Genomic DNA, 18,382 nt, shown 5'->3' with positions numbered 1-18,382 from the left:
GTTAATTATTTATCTTAACCTGACCTCTGGTGTGGGAAAAAAAAAACGGAACTACATTAAACAATTTCTGAAGTCCTTTCATATAAAGAGTTTTTCTTCTGTCTGCGATTGTTCTGGTTGCTATATGGGTCTTCCACATTCTTAAAATAATTAATCCATCGTTTTTGTTCAGATTTGGATAATATATATCAGCATTTCACAAGCTTCTTTGAATTTTCTTTCAAACCAGGTTTTTGTGCGGTGCAGGGACTTTGTGCCTTTCCAGTCAATTCTATGGAATGTTTGGTGATCTGATAGACCTGTTTTACCATAGTGGAGGTATTTAATGTGGCATTTGCGTTCCTCTTTTCTGATTGGGATGGTGCATCTCATTTCCCATATGTAAGGTAGGTTACAGGTACAGTAAATTTTGTAAACCCCCGGGTAGGTAAGATATGGAAGAGGATCTTTGGAGGAGCTAAGTAAATTTCTTAATTTTGCCAGGAGTTTGAAGGTTGTCGTAATGTTGTATTTAAGTAGAGTTCTATCTATTTTTTCCGAAATGATCCTAATGTAGAATATGGCTATGGCATTCTTGGAATCTTTTTTTGTTTTTAATGGCATTTTTATGGAAGATCGTGCAAACTGTTTTTTTATTGGTTAATAATTCGAAATTCTTAGTTCAGAGCAAATTGTTAGGTAGGTCATCGGAGCCAATTGTTAGGTAGGTCATTCTCCCTAAAAAAATACACAACACTTCATAAACAAGATTAGAAACTTCACACTCAATGATGAAAATTTATTATTTAACTTTGACGTGCCCTTTTCACTAATGTCTCGATCAATGATACTATTCTTCTCTTACAAAACATATTTCTGCCCAATATCACAGCCCTCTTTTCCCAAGTACTCTGCTCTGGGTATTTCGTATAGCAAAATAATTTTTACCTACAAAAAGAAGGTAAAAATTATTTTGCTACACGGGCTCACTATTTTCCCCCCAATAGCTAATGTTTACATGGAAGACTTCAAGCAAAGAGCTCTAGATATGGCAAGCCTAAAACCCAAAGTCTGGCTCAGATATGTTGAAGATATTTTAGCCATTTGGCCCCATGGCTGCAACACATTACATACATTCCTAAGCCACCTAAACAAACAACATAAACGTATCCAATTCACCATCAAAATCGAAAACAACAACTCTCTTCTTTTTCTAAACACGCTTGTCACACATCTTCCCTCAAGCTGCCTCTCCTTCATGTATACCTACACATAGGCCAATATATACATAAAAAGTCATACCACCATCCAACACAAAAACTAGGGATCATCAGCACCTTCAAACACAGAGCCTTAACAATTTGCTCCAATAAACAAGCTCTGAACCAAGAATTTGAAATTGTTAACTAAACATTTGTAAAAAAATGGCTACAACAAAAAAATAGTTTACAAGATCCTCCATAAAAATGCCATTAAAAGCAAAAAAAAAAAAAAAAGAGATTCCAAGCCATATCCTACTTTTTCCGAAATGCCCCTAATATAGGGGCATTTCGGAAAAAGTAGATAGTAGACTACTTTCTGAAAAAGTAGACTACTTAAATACAACATTAAGACAACTCTCGGCAAAATTAAGAAATTTACTTAGCTCCTCCAAAGATCCTCTTCCATCATACCTTACCCACCCAGGGGTTTACAAAATTCAATGTACCTGTAACCTATCTTACATAGGGGAAACAGGATGCACCATCCCAGTCAGAAAAGAGGAACACAAGTGCCATATTAAATACCTCAAGTATGGTAAAACAGGTCTGTCAGATCACTCCAAACATGCCACAGAATTGATTGAAAGGCACAAAGTCCATGCACCACACCAAAACCTGGTTTGAAAGTAATAAATTTAGTTTAATCCTTTATCCAAGTGTGAGCAAACAAAGTTTGCGGCTGAAGTATCTTCAGGACTGGGGTAAGGTGGTGCAACACCAGATGACTCCTTGCAAAGGTGGAGCAAGATACTATCACTCCTATCTTAGGATCTCCCATAATGCAAAACACATCTCCTTGTGGATATGTCTAATGTTATGCATTAAGGGAAGGGCCACTACCCAGACTAGTTTTGACCTTTATTGAGGTCTCTTCAGTGGGAGCCAGGTCCAAGTGGAGATACCAGCCAGAAGCATTAGCAAGGTCATCTCTACCTATAGGAGTTGCCAAATGGTGTGCCACCTTTTTAATAAATTACTCTGGATTTAGAGAAAGATGTTGAAAGTTTATTTTTCACTTGGTTAGAATGTAATAAATTTAGTTTAATCCTTTATCCAAGTGTGAGCAAACAAAGTTTGTGCCTGAAGTATCTTCAGGACTGGGGTTTTGAAAGAAAATTCAAAGAAGTTGGTGAAATGCTGAAACATCATCTAAATCTGAACAAAAACGATGGATCAATTATTCCAAGAATGTGGAGAACCCATATAGCAACCAGAACAACCCCAGACAGAAGAAAAGATCTCAATACGAAAGGGCTTCAGAAATTGTTCAATGTAATTCAGTTGTTTTTTTTTTCGCACCAGAAGTCAGGCTAGGATAAATAATTAACAAACATTCAGATTCATCTTACTTTTGTATAGTGCGGAGTCATGTAGCTTGTATCATGTACACACGTATGTTTTCCTGATGATGACCTCAATACAGAAGTCGAAACGTCAATCGTTACTTGCTTAATGTTAAGTAAAGTAATTATTCTAACACACATTTTGTTTCTCCATAAATTCTTCACTATGAATGTTGACCATCGTGTAACCTGAAAAGAATGAATTCCAACATGATGTCCTCACAACACTAAAGCTCAACACACACACAGACCCTAATCTTTTGCAGAGCTCTTATATCTGCAGGCTCTAGACTTTGATCAAATGTTTTGTTTCTAACCTAGCTAAAACATCCAGAAGTTAAAACTGGTTTGAACAATATTTTGTATGCTGCTAGATTTTGACTACCTTCTCTCTTATTCCACATAAATTTATTCAGTTTACTTCCCACCATACCAACTTTGCTAATTCTTTTGTCTATTTCCACATTAAATTTGCCATCTTTACTAAAAAACTGTGCCTAAATAACTGAAATATTTTACTTATTCTATAGGGTCTCCACTCAGGATGCAGTTGATGTTTCTACCTATTCTCATTGTCTCCGAGTGCAGATTTTCAAACCAAATATGCTGCAGCAGTTATTGTTTAGTAAGGGAATCCTACAGATTTGTACTGAATTTATTTGGAATTATATCTGCATAAAGTAAAGAGCTTAGATTAACATCACCAATTTATATCAGGTTTAATACCACTTTCGTTCATAATGTGATCCAAGTAGATAATGAATAACAGTGAAGATAAGGTGCACGGTTGTCTCACACCTGATGTAACATCTAACCATTTTCCTGTACCTCCTTCAATTCTAACTGCTAACTAACAACTCAAATATAGACCAAATGTAATGTCCCATTTACACCATATCACTATAGCATTTTAAACAGCTTTACTCTTGGCACCTTGTCATATGCTTTTACCAAATCTACAAAATTTAAATACTGATATTGTCTTTATTCCCATCATTTCTTAACTATTTGTCATAAACTGAAAAATTGGCTAGAACCCAGCTTACTCTTCTCCAAGCTTCCATTCCACAATTTTTCTTTAACTTTTTCTCAAGTATACGTGCATGAATCTTACCAGGAATACTCAACAGGGAAATTCCTCTGTAATAGGCTCAAATAAGTTTCATTTTCCAGCTCCCCATTCTAATATTTACCTGCACCACTCTACACTGGCTGCTATTCAAGAAGATTATCTTTATATTTAGTATTGAATACTACATGAATATTATAATATGAATGCTATGAATAATATAAATAATAATATGAATACCATAGCTACTCCTTTTCCCTTATTGTGACTGTATAAATATGACACCTTGTATTTGTTGCTGAGAAAAATCTCACCTGTTTTTGTCTTGTTTCAACATAATGGGTGTTTCATTAACACCCATTATGTTGATTTGGTATTTATCCAGTTCTTTTTGGTCATTAGGTACTTATCTACAATTCTTCTGAGTTCCATTTCTTTTCGATTAATGCTTTTTATGTTGATGGTGCCAATTTTGAACTTTGCTGATGTTGAGTTGGGATTTGTTTCAGTAGATGACTGTTTGCTGTTTGCCCTGGTGCTCTGACAAAAACAGTGAGGACCCTTGTTTAAATAGACAAGTTTGAGATGATATTAGTAGTAATGTAAACTTAATCATGTAGTACTGTCATCTTATCTTGTTACATCCTTTTAGGGTAGAACATATCAGGAAACTGATTATGATGATGGGAATGGTCAGCATAGGAACAGTATGGCCTGGAATGTATGGCAGAGGGGATGGGATTCTCGAGTCTGGCAAAATATGGAACAAAGGGTAGATATGAACAGACAAAAGCAGGTGTGGAGAAGTCATAATTGAGCAGTAGCATGGATAGAACTGGTTATAGACCAAGAAATGAATTGCTATGCTTATTTACAAATTCCAGGAATATCAGAAATAAGGGTGATAAAATTGTTGCATTGATTGAGTTTATTAACCAGTGATTAGAAAAAATTTGAGAGACAACTGAAAGAGCTATAGTATGGAAAGAAGAGTTGAGTGGAAAGGAAGGCAGATGGTGTTTGTGCATTGATCAGAAGCTATTTAACAGCAGCATGGTTTGAGTGTATTCCTTAAGTGAAAAGTCTAAATAAATTTGGAGTAAAATGAATGAAGGGAATAAGCATGATATCTGAAAGAAAGAACTTTGAAAGCAACACAAGACGAATGCTGGCAGTAATCAGTTTCAAGAGTAATACAAAGGACAGGACAGGCAGGTGATTTGGTTTGTAAAGACAGCAGTATGAGCAGAAATTAGCCAATCAAGAAAAGAAAAAATCCTAGTGTGCTATTTTGATATATGGCAAGTAGATGAAAGAATGATTATGGGAAAATGTTAGTTGATGACAATGGTAGACTGGTAACTGGTGCAGAGGATATAGTTGAACTATTCAATGAGCAGTTTATCAGAATTTTTCATCCTTGTGAATGCAACAACTTGAAAAGCTAGAGTGTAGAGAGCATGGTAGAAGGAATGATACTGAGTGAGCAAGAGGTATATGGAGAACTAAGCAAGCTTTATATTAATAAGGCAATGGGACTTGACAATCGCTGTTTATCTTGAAATAATGCTCTGGGGAATTAATGGTACCTGTATGAGTCTTGTAACAGAGCAAGTCCCAAAGTAATATTACTTAAAGGTAAACGATGTAATATTTTTGTAAGAATTTATAGCATGTAACAGAAATTCAAAGTCCACTAATGAAAACCTCGGGTGAAATGCGTAGCCTACGGCAAATTGTCTACGTGCGGGGGGTGGCACGCGCTCGGTGTTTTCCAGGAAGATGCGGCACACGCACAGAATTCTCCAGGAAGATGCGAATAGAAAAAATGACACGTGCACAAAAAGAAGGTGCCAGGCAGAAAGGTATGGGAATGAAGAGGGCCCCAAAGGTAGTGGTTATAAAAGGGGTTTGTCTTCCTTTCAAGGGTTTTTTGTCTTTTGTCTGTTTTGCTTTGGATTTTCTTGTGAAGTCAGAGTGAGTTCGAGTTCGGGATATTATCAATAGCTTGTAGTTATTCACGGCCATCATTTAGAGATGTTGTACAGAAGGAATCGATGAGGAGATTCCTTCTGTTCCTTCAACCTTGCTTGGCAGCATTCCGAGCAAGCTTGAAGGAACTGACCGCCAGCCATATACATCCACATGGATCGATCCAAGCCATGCTGTTTCTAGTCCACGATGTGAAAGAAAGGCAGAACAATGAAGTCCAAGCCTAGCCTGTGAGACAATATCGTCTAGAAGACTGGACATTCCGTGGGACGAAGTAAGGATAAGATGACAGAATGAATATACTTCCAGAAATATGGTAATGTTAAAACCTTTTGTAATTCTTTGTTAAGAAAGAGAGGAATATGGTAATATAGAAGAAAAGAGATGTTATGTTTCAGAACTCTATACTTGTAGGAAAAGGACTGTAGCGAACATTGGATAAATCTTAGGGCTATTTCTCAAGTAATTAATTGAATGAATTGTAGTTTGAATTATTGTGAGTAATGATCTATATAGTTATCGATGTGATTGAATTAATTTGAAAGAATGTGTAGACTAATAAGGATATTTGGAGGATGCTAACAAAATTGTGTGCTATGGAATTAACCTATGCATAAATTGTTGTATAAAATATAGTTGCTATGCTTACCCTTTTACTTAGGATACCTATATTCCAATTGAGTTTATTCTTGTAAATGTGCAACCTTAGGAATTTAATAAATGTATCTTGAATATCTTAACCTGATTTGTGCCTTGAATTGAATCCAATGCACCACTTGCTAATATCTGAATCTGAGCAGGATAGAATTATTTGACAGAGACCACTACTGCAAACTAAAGTAAATTAAGTGACATAGAAAAAACTGAGATAAGAAACAATTAGTAAATTGATTAGCTTAGTATATTTTCTGAAGGTTACTCCTTGGTTAAGAGAAATTTTGAACCTAGGGATCTGGCTAGTGCAGTTTGATCAAATAAATATTGCCAGAACCTGATTAAGGAGGAGACTCCAGACCATTATTACTGAGGATAGGGCTCTATTCAGAGGTCTACCCTTTGTTGATTATTTAATATACTTAATCATTCTAAGAATGGGCCAATTGTCTGGATAGATTTTACAGTAAATGCAAGAGTGCAGTGTTATGTTAGTTTCATGAGTATAGACCACAGAAGTACATACCATATTTGCAGCGTATAAGCCGTACCGGCGTATAGAACGCACCCCCTTCTTTGTACACATTTTTTAGGATTTTTAGGAAAAAAACTTTATCACTGAATATTATAATTTACAGTATTTCAAATATAAAGTAATAAGTAGGTCTACTTTCAACAAATACCTAATCTAACTAGGAAAAAGTACCCACCTTTTAATCGTCAAAACCCAGAAATTCATCTCCAGGGCTAAACGAAGAGACACTTGAAACTTCTTCTAAATCAGAATCTGAGTCCTCATACAACAATTTGTCCTCTGTACCATCCAGTGCATTACTAATTCCACACTTCTTAAATGATTTAACCACTGTCTCAGTTTTCACAGCATCCCATGAAGCTTTCACCCACTCACAAACTTGTGAAATGTTAGGCCTCTTCATTCTTCCTGATGGTGTGACCTCAAAATCTGAAGACTGCATCCAGCTGTTCCACTTCTTCATAAATCCCTTAAATGGTTTATTAATACAGACATCTAAAGGTTGAAGCTAACTAGTTAGACCTCCTGGAATTACAGCTAACTGAGTTTTCAATTCCTTGAGTTTATTTGTAACATTGTCTGTTCTGTGAGAACGAAACTGATCCCATACTAGCATGGCAGGCTTCTTCAACAGTCCACCAGGGTGCCTAGACCAAATTTTATCTGTCCATAACTTCGTTCCTCCTGCATCCATCCAGCCTTTTGCGTGAACATGTACAAACACTCCTTTACGCAGTTTTTCTTTGGATAGCGTCTTCCTTTTAAAAATCAATAGTGGCACCAAATTTTGTCCCATCACCACAGCAGGATAAAACAACCATGTAGTGAGTTTTTTCGTGCCCCGAAGTTTTAATAGTAACACTTTTAGTGCCCTTGGAATCTACAGTTTTGTTTGAGGGCACATCAAAAGTCAGGGGAACCAAATCCATGTTTCCTATTTGCGCAAGTTCAAAATTTTCTCGTTTCCTTGCGTTAATGACAAATCGATGAAATTCAATCATTTTTTTCTTCATATTCAGCTGGCATCTTTTGTGATATTTTTGTTTTAGTTCGCATACATAGCTGGTTTCTCTTCATGAATCTTGAACACCATGATGTTGATCCAGTAAAGTTGGCGATCCCTCTGTTAGTGGCGATCGCTTTCGCTTGATGAATAATCATTTTTGTAGACACTGAAAGTCCCGCTTTTCTTTGGTCTAAAATCCAAGTATTCAGTTCTGCCTCAAGTTCTGGCCATTTTGTAGTTCCACTTCGTAGGTTATGTTTACTGTGAGTTGCTTTTTTTAAATCCTCTTCCTGATTCCACCAAGTTCGTATCATTTTCTCAGTTGGGGTGGTCCGAAATGCCTCTGTGCAGCCCTATGTTCTTTAGCATACGCAATCACACATAGCTTGTATGCAATATTGTAACAATGCCAACGTTTTTCAGCCATAATTTGCCAAAAATTTTAGAGAAAAATTAATGGCAGAAATTTATCACCGTTCACAACTGCGACAACAATTGGAAAGTTTAAACGAACAGGACACAGCTGTGATCATCGATGACATCGCATGTGCATCCACTGAACTCTACGTCATTGTTTCTCAAAGTGTGGTACATACCCCCAGGGGTGCGTGAAAGGTCTTCAGGGGGTTCGTGGCAATTTTCGGCTATGCATCATTAACGCATAGAATAAAATTCAACGTATCCATGAAGTTCGAGATCGTAAAATGTTCCTATTGTATCACGGAATAAGGTACAGAGACATCTGCAGGCTGTGCAATATGTTTCTCAACAAACAGTAAAATTAGAGACAACTGGGATAAAAACGGCACTAACTAATGAATCGCATGTCTCCCTCCCACAGAAAATGCTGTATAACTCGAGCAAAACCATATGTTGCCAGTGCAACATATGGTTTTGTTTGAGTGAACGTGTTAAAACGAGGAAATATATAGTGAATGTGTTTCAGATATTATATAAGGAATTCGGTTGAACAGAATTAGCATTTCAACTCAACTGTCGGCTTGTCTGTCATTTAGTAGCACGATCTTTTGTTAATGCTTCACCAACCATATGAACACGGATGTCTGAAGTTTGAGAAACACTGCTCTAAGTAACTGGAATGCTCTCACACACACCGCAAGGAAGCAATAAAGAAATCGTGTAACTCGGAACAGAGAAAATTTCCAGAAATTAAAGTAATAAAAGAGTATCGGCATATAAGACTCACGCGGTTTTTCAGACCTATTTTCAAAGAAAAAAAGTGCATCTTATACGCCGGCAAATACGGTAGTTAAAGTGATAACACTACACAGTGATAATCTGAGACTAATAAAATAGAAAGAACACTAAAAATAAAAAATTAAGGAAATGTCACGACATAATGGCGCAGCCGCACGATGCAATTTGATTGCTTAAACCAAGTTAATCGATCAGTCACAGTAAGATGGTTTGGGATTCAAGTCAGGCAATCAAGGTGCATTAGAATTTAAGGGAAAGTTTAACTAATTTAGAGAAGAATTTTGTGAACTTAAGTACAAACATGTCCACACCAACAAGCTCTGAGATGAATGACTCGGTATTCTTCAGAACCATTAACCCACAGCAAGTATTCCCACAATTCTCAGGCGAGGAGACGGATGACGTTATTGCATTCTTTTGCTACGTCGAGGAATTGAGAAAAGCTGGCAGATGGACATTTTCAACTTCTTATACTACTACACAATAAGCTAGTAGGGAAAGCGAAAAACTTCCCCTATTCATCGCCAATCCTGAGAGCAACTCTGGAGTATTCCAAATTTAAAGAAGTTCTAATTTCCGAGATAAGGAGTTTAGGGCCAAACTTGTGGAAATTCTAGAGGATGATATAGAAAGATAAAGAAAATATGTCAGATTTTTACAATAGGTTGCTGACTCTTGTGAGCACCCTGAACATCTCAAGTGAGGACAAGTCACATCTAGATTGGGCTGTCTTCCAACATTTTGGGCAAGGGGTGAGGCAAGAATAGAGAGACAGCTTTCAGAAAAGAGATAACCAACTTAGAGCAGTGTTGCAAAGAGGTAAAGGAAAGAGAGTAACTGCTAGGAGATATTCGTACCGCAGCTGCTACAGGATTTATTAACTTAATTAAAGAGGAGAAAGACACTAATAATCAACCAGATACTGAGAAAGAGAGTCGTGAAAAGAAGGGCAAACATAAGAGTATGAAAGGAAGCAAGGGAGATAGAGCCAAGTCAGTCAATCAATTGTTTGTCAACAAACATTCCTAATCAGAGTGAGGTTCGATCCATAATCAAACAGGAAATAGAACGATTACAACAGCCTGTTATGGAATGCCTCGATGCTGTGCTTGGTCAACTGACAGCAGCCTCTATGAGAAACCAAGAGCCTTCATTTCTTCAGGACGAAAGGACCAAAGAACTAATTCATAAGGAGGTTGAAAAGTTACAGCAACCATTATTTGATAAATTAGACACTGTAATGCAGAAATTGACAAAATTAAATACTGGGGATACCGCAAAGTCTCCCTTAACCTCGGATGGAGTCACTGAAAGATATGAAAAAAGGGAACTTCACAGATGTTTCAATTGCAATAGGATTGCGCATCTTGCTCGCAATTGTTATAGCAGTAAAAGGCACTTCGGTAAGAACAATTGTGAAGAATCCAGATCTCACATGTGTACCAACCAAACCTGGAGCAGAGGTAAACGACCTCAAGAGCAGCCTTTTGAAATAACTGTAGAAGGGAGGATTTGTGGAAGATATTTTAGAGCATTAGTAGACACAGGATCCCAAACCTCCATTATTTCAGAAAGTTATTTCAAGAAATTAGAGCCCTAGGTGAGGAGGAAGATTTCGTATTTTAGACCTGTTAGATTATCAGGAATAGCCTCCTCTACCATTCTAACTATCAAATCAGTGAGCTTAAAGGTAAAATTAACTGAGTACAATATGTGTGTTTGCCATGAGTTCTTGATCCTGCCAAGGACCTCTCTCCCACACATAACACTGACACTTGGAAATGATTTCCTGATGAAATACAAATTCTCATGTGATTATGTAAGGAAGGAAATACGTTTTCTTGGAAGGAAGAAAGTTGCCAGAAGGAAACAGAGAGCACAATACCTGGGTGATAGAAAGAGCTCACTCAGCATCAAGTCCCAATGTAAGAAAAATTTAGAACAAACTGAGAGGGGAGAGAACCATGTAGTATGCAGTCAATTAGGATCAGATGAGAATACCCAACCAGAGGAGAAGAGACATCCAAGTACGAGTGACATTACAGAAGTTAAAGCAACCGTTGAGAATGAAATGGCAAGCAAGGATGATATATGTCAACAGGTATTAGGGGTCAATTACATCCGCATCAAAGAAAAGGTTGGAAGAAGGTACGTGAAAGTAGAACATGATCGGTATACAACACGAAAGGGGCAAGACAGCCATAAGCTTACAGGTTGTTTCTACAAAGAATGGAGTGTGCAACATAAAATATGGAAAAAAAAAAAAAAAGAAGGAAAAACAGAGGACAAACCAGATGTACTTCTGCCAGAAGATAACTTAAGTCTCGAAATGGCGAAGCATCCCTCATTCCAGAGAATTGCAGGATAGAAAAAAAAAAAAGTTTTTTTTTTTTCTATCCTGATATCCCTCTTTTAAATTTTTTTTTTTGAGAATATTTTCTAGAGGTGTGTAAAGAGATTGGAGAGTTCCCATCTCCTTGTTTTACTCCTCTCCAGAGAGTTATTTGGAAGAGTTTGTTAAATAGAGTAATCCGGGTTTTGCTGCCTATATATATGTTTTGAATTAACTTGATATATGGTTGTCCAGTGCCTTAATCTTTTAGTGCCTGGAAAATTGCGTTATGATCTACTGTGCCAAATGCTTTTTTGATATCAATAAATAGCACACAAAGTGGAAGACTTTGTGTGCAGTTTTAACATTACAATATTTCTGGAAGTATATTCATTCTGTCATCTTATCCTTACTTCATCCCACAGAATGTCCGGTCTTCTTCTAGACAATTGTCTCACAGGTTAGACTTGGACTTCATTGTTCTGCCTTTCTTTCCCATCATGGACTAGAAACAGCATGGCTCGGATCGATCCACGTGGACGTATATGACTGGCGGTCAGTTCCTTCAAGCTTGCTCGGAATGTTGCCGATTATCTCCTCGTCGATTCCTTCCATACGACATCTCAAAACGATGGCTGTGAATAACTACATGCTATCGATAATATCCCGAACTCGAACTCGCCCCAACCTCAGAAGAAAATCCAAAGCAAAATAGACAAAAAGCCCTTGAAAGGGGGACAAACCCCTTTTATATCCACTACCTTTGGTGCCCTCTTCACTCCCATACCTTTCTGCCTGGCACCCTCTTTTTGCGCACGTGTCGTTTTTTCTATTCGCATCTTCCTGGAGAATTCCGTGCGTGTGCCGCATCTTCCTGGAAAACACCGAGCGCGTGCCACCCCCCGCACGTAGACAATTTGCCGTAGGCTACGCATTTCACCCGAGGTTTTCATTAGTGGACTTTGAATTTCTGTTACATGCTATAAATTCTTACAAAAAAATTATATCGTTTACCTTTAAGTAATATTACATAAAATAGTACTAGCATATGATTCATTAAACAATTTGTATCTTTACCTATGTACAAGCATTTTCGTTGTTTTTAACTAAAACTTGTTGAATCCTGAATAAATTATTTCTTTAAGGAAATCTTTTCATTCAAGATCCAACAAAGGTTTCCTCTTTCCTAAATTTTTTAAATTTTTTAAAAATTTAAAAAATTTAAAATTTAAAAGGTGATATTCAAGATGACAGCTGGCCTACGCAAAGAGCACCACTGAGATGCTGTAAGTTAAATAACATAGAACACAAAAATTTGATGTGTATGCGAGTCCTGTCTACAAAATGCGGTAAACCTATAATACATCAGCATTAGTACCACTGATGAGCTAAAGGCTAAATAATCTGGAAACCCTGCTCTAGAAAACAACCACAGAACTTTTTTTTTTCAAGCCACTCGAAGTCTTTAATAAGTTAGATGGTGGTTACAACAGACAATGCAATTAATCTACCTCCTACAGATGTTCACAATCATCCATTCCCACTGGATTAGAAAATTAAAAATTATATTTGAAAAAAAAATTTTAATATGTTCTTATTTTGTATAGAAATTAGTTGCTTAAATTTTATCAATTGAGAAAGTAAATTAAATTAACATTTGATTTCATGTGGAATGATTCCTATATAAAAATCCAAAAAAGAAAGTATGCAATTTTAATATTAACTTTTCAAATTTAACTTTAATTCACCTTTAAACTTACATGGTAATGATGCTACTTTGCTTCCCTTTAGGTCTAACAAAAGATGGAAATGGGAAAAAAAAGTACGATGGAACCACATGATCTGGTATATTCTGGAATGAGAAACACAATGAATTTTACAATTTCAAATAAACAGTTATGTGTTGGCTCAAACTCTGGTTATCAAGGCATGATGATCAACAATGATTTTTTTTTTTTTTTTTTTTTCAGGTTTGGTGTTGTTTACAAAGTTAATACAGTCAAACATTGTTATAACTTGCTATTCACTAAAGTACAAAAAAAGTTACAGAGGAAGTACTATAGCATCACAACAATATTCTAAACAAAATTTTAGATATAAAGAAATAAGCAAATCTTTATTTTTATGGAGCACCCATGGATTAGACATGTTTTGTGACAACACAGCTCTTTTTAATTTTCAAAAAATAATGAAATGATCATATATATAGGTGTTATTGCCTACCTCTGGTGTATTTATGGCAATTGTGACCTTTAACACTTGAGGTCAGAAATGTAGATGATGAATGAATATGATATTAATGATAAGCAAATTGGTGAGATGAGATGATCTATTTAATCAAAAAAAAATTTTAAACCTGAGATATATTATTATTATCCTAAGAACTCATGGAGTCACAAACACATCCAGGAAGTTCTTTTGTCATACACACAGCTCATCATATCATGCCTTAAACACATCCCAATTCTCTGCAGACACCATGCTCTCAGGCAATGCATTCCATCATTCACACATCTCAATGCAAAAAACCTGCTTCTCACTCCCTTGCTCACAACTTCCTTATACAGTTTCCAGGGTCTCCATAAATATCCCACCAGTTTATGAAAAACATCTCCAATGTTAATACTATAACAACCCTTTACCAACTGGTACTTCTCTATCATATCAATCCTCTTCCTCTTATCCACAAGAAAGCAAATTGGATCACCTCAACTATCATATTCAATATTCCAGAGATCAGAAACTATTTTGGTCAATCATCTCTAGATCCTCTCCAACATCTCTTCATCCTTTTGAAAACCAGGTGATGAAATCTGTGCAGAATAGTCTATATGTGACCTAATCAGAACCTTATACAATGGAACCAGAATCTTCTTATTTCTACAAGTCAGAGTCCTCTGCATCATTCCCAGAATTCATTGTGTTGTCTCACAATTTTGGTAATATATCCTCTAAACTTCAGATTCTTATCAATTATATCCACCAATATTAAATTCTACATTCCAACTTTGTTAACCAAATTTTAAAACCTTACATTTCAAAATATTGAACTGTCATCCCCACTCCCATGCCCATTCATTCAGTCTATTCAAGTCTTCTTGTAAAGATAAAACATCTACTCTACTCATAGAGTTGATGTTGGGACATCAAGGATGTCCCAACTTTGCATCACCTGCCAACAACTGTATATCCCCATTCAAATCTTCCCCGATATCAATAGCATTCAGGTCAAACAGCAATGGGCCTAAAACAAACTCCTGATGCACATCACCAGTGACCTTCCTCTGCTGGGATATTGCTCCCCCATACACAACTTGTTGATACCTATCAGACAGCCAATCTCTAATCCAATGCACTAGTCTAACATCCAGTCCCATTTGCTCTAGTCTGATCATCAATTTAACATGCAGTAATCTATCAAAAGCTTTTGCAAAGTTTAAGTATACTACTGTGTATCCATCTCCCACATCCAATGCTGCTGTCACCTTATCGTAATAAGTAAGTAGATTACTCAAACATGACCTTACTTTAGCAAGTCCGTGCTGTCCAACAAAGATAATACCATTGTTGTCAACCCAATTCTGGATCCTGATTCTCATCAGTCTTTCCAATACTTTAACCACAACACCTGACACACAGATTGGCCTATAATTTGATGACTGAATTCTATCACCTCCTTTATGAAGTGGTATACAATCTTGCCTTCCTTCCACTCCTTTGGAACTTGACTAATGTAAGACTAATAATACACAAATATGTCAAGGCAGATGTCAACTCCCTGGCATATTCCTTCAAAACATGCAGTGATATGTCATCAAACCGTACAGCCTTATTAATATAAAGTTTGCTTAATTTCCCCATATACCTCTGTCTCCCTCACTGTCAGTCTCTCCTCTTCCTCATCCACTGTTCTCAAACTCTCTATGATGTCACATTCACAAGGATGAAAGACTTTTATGACCTGCTCATTAAATATCTGAACTATATCCTCGCAACAGATGTACTCATACCATTTTCTCCAATTAATACCATCCTATCATAATCGTTCTTTTTTTTTTTCTTTTTTTTTGCTGGCTACATATCGAAAAACTCCTTAGGATTATTTCTAGCTTTATTAGCTAACTACTTCTCATGCTGAACTTTTGCTAACATTACCAACTGAGTCACCCTCCATGCCTGTTCTTTGTATTCTTCATAGAATTGATTATTACCGCTCCTCTTATGTTGCCTCCATATAATTCCTTCTTTCTCTTCATTCGTCTATTTCTTACCTACCTAATTTCACCTTCTGACCTTTGGAATACATTTAATCTGCTTCTACTAGATAGTTGCTGAATATCACCCAAGCAGCACTGATCTCTTTTTCACCCAACTCCTCCTTCCATGCTACAGCTGCAAGCTGTCTCCTGGGCTTCTCATAATTATCAGCCTCGTAGTTCCACATATACACTTTCTTCTCACACAATTCCTCACATGGCTGGCAACCACCCAGGTAATCATTTCATGGTCACTCTGACAACTGTAGGGAGATCTGACACCTCATTTATAATAACATCCAATGATGATATGATCCAAGACCAATCCTCATGTGCCCTCTGTTACATACTGCATGATGTAGTTGTCCCTCAAAAACTTAAGAAACTCATTTTCCTTATTTCCAATTGCTAGCTCTTCATTCCGATCTATATTGCTGTAATTAAAATCATCCTTTTCCCATTTGGTTATATATTTCCTAGTCTTTACCCACCACATTACCAGGTCTATAACAACATCCAACAAAGTACAGTAAAACCTCATTTTACGAACTTAATTCATTCCGGAAGGCTGTTCATATAACGAAGTTTGTAATTAATAAATATAATAATGTAAAGCTAGTAATTAATGTAAAATAAATTTATCCATTCAACATGAAAAATTTTCAACAATCATAATTAAAATAAAAATAAGAATATAACATGAACCTTACCTTTACTGAAGATGTACAGAGAGGAGGGGGGGATTATTGTTTTGAAGGTGAGTCACTCTCCATAAAAACACTGGGTAACTACCCCTCAGGTGTCACTACTCTTTTCTGTCTTTTTTGACGGTGGACTAGACGGTGATTCTTTGGCTTTGATTACAAACTTATCTATAGTTGTCTGGGTTTGTCTTGTTCTTAAAATTTTCTAAAATGTGCAATGACATTATCATTAAACATGTTAACACTATTATTAACCATTGATACATCAGGGTGCCACTTTAAAACAATAATTTTTTCCCAACGGAAGCACAGTTCTTTAATTTCAGCAGTGGAAATGGTTCTCTTACTGGGCCCATCCTCCTCATAGTTCCTTAACAACTTGCTCAGGCTGCTCCTTTTGCAGTTCTTTCAGCTCCTCAGTAGTAAGCTCTCTTTGATGATCTTCCACCAACTCCTCTACATTGGCACTGTCCACTTCTAATCCCATGGATCTGTCCAGACACACAATTTCATCAACCACAGAATCGGTCTCCTGGCTCTGCAGAAAAACCTTCAAAGTATGTGCCTGCCACACACTCAGGCCACAATTTTTTCCAGTCTGAGTTCATAGTTTTCAAAGAAACTCCCCCCCCCCCCCATGCTTTATTTATAAGCCTCAAGCAATGCAAGATGTTAAAATGCTTTTTCCAAAAGTCCCTGAGAGTCAGTTGTGTGTCAGCTGTCACTTCGAAGCAACTTTGAAACATAGCCTTTGTACAGAGTTTTTTGAAATTGGAATTAACCTGCTGATCCAGGGTCTCCACCAATCTCCCACCAGTTTATGAAAAACATGTTCAATGTTAATACTATAACAGCCCTTTACCAACTCGTACTTCTCTATCATATCAATCCTCTTCCTCCTATCCACTAGAAAGCAGATGGATAAGAGGAGCGGTAATTAGGAGGCAGAAATTTGACTTTTATAAAGTTGTGCTGAGCCCAAATCATTCTCTAAGCCTGGGGGGATGAGCAGGAGCATTGTCCACCACAATAAGTGCTTTCAAAGGTAGACTGTTCTTTTCAAGGTATTTTTTTTTACACTGGGAACAAACACTTCGTGAATCCACTCTATAAAAAACTGCCTTGTTACCCAAGATTTGCTGTTAGATCTCCACATCATATCTAGTTTACTTTTTATTACGTTGTTTGATTTAAACCACTGGGATTTTCTGACTGAAATACTAACAAAGGTTTAATTTTATAGTCACCACAATTTTATAGTCAATAGTTAACTCTAAAATTGTTAGTTAACTCTAACAATTTTAGAGTTAACCGTTCCTTCATCAGTTTGTGTCCTGGCAGTGCTTTCTGTTCTTGTGTGATATAAGTTCGCTTGGGCATCTCTTTCTAGAAAAGTCCTGTCTCATCACAATTAAACACTTGCTGAGGAATAAATCCCTCTTTCCCCACATAAGTTTTAAATTATGTGGGGGAAGTTCCAGTTCTCTTTTTAAAATGCTCAAACCATCCCTACTAGCTTTAAAATCATCACTGTCAGCACTAGATCCTTGGGTTGAACATTTAAGGTCACTATGTAGTTGCTTAGCTTTATCACAAATAATTGCCTCTGAAATACTGTCACCTGCTATTTGTTTATCGTTAATTCACAGTAACAAAAGTTTCTCAATTTCCACAACAGCCAGAGAACCTTTAGGATACAAAGTTTTCAGTCCTTTCGCAACATGAGCCTTTTCAATTGCATCTCTATTTTTAATAATAGTAGAGATTGTAAATTTTGCCATGTTATAATCTTTAGCAAGTTCAGAAATACAAGTTCCATTTTCCCATTTAGCTATAAGTTCTTTCTTGAGTTCAATAGTTGGTCCATCACTGCACTTTTTAGGAGGCATATTAACTAATTATCTGAAAACACATCCCAACTCAACATCACCAGAGTTAAAGATCGGTCCTATCAACATAAGAAGTCTGAATGGCAAAGGAATGGAGCTAGCTGAGGAATCAGATAAGTACCAGATCGACATAATAGGGATGA

General features: G+C 36.6%; 1 protein-coding gene across 2 annotated transcripts in view; it reads right to left on the bottom strand.

The window, feature by feature from the left end:
- LOC150101235 (neutral amino acid transporter 9-like) overlaps positions 1–18,382 on the bottom strand; it is a 350,447-nt gene that overhangs the window by 251,971 nt on the left and 80,094 nt on the right. For both annotated transcript variants that reach the window (XM_090401257.1, XM_090401256.1), the window contains exon 3: positions 13,151–13,242. In XM_090401257.1, coding sequence (XP_090257383.1) covers positions 13,151–13,242 — 92 coding nt within the window. The remainder of the gene's footprint in view (positions 1–13,150; positions 13,243–18,382) is intronic.

The sequence above is a fragment of the Typopeltis vanoorti genome, chromosome 12 (genome assembly GCF_054136105.1).
Source record: "Typopeltis vanoorti isolate ZY-2024b chromosome 12, IOZ_Tvanoo_1.0, whole genome shotgun sequence".
In the NCBI taxonomy this organism is placed as follows: Eukaryota; Metazoa; Arthropoda; class Arachnida; order Uropygi; family Thelyphonidae; genus Typopeltis; species Typopeltis vanoorti.
This window is presented reverse-complemented; position numbering and strand designations above follow the sequence as displayed.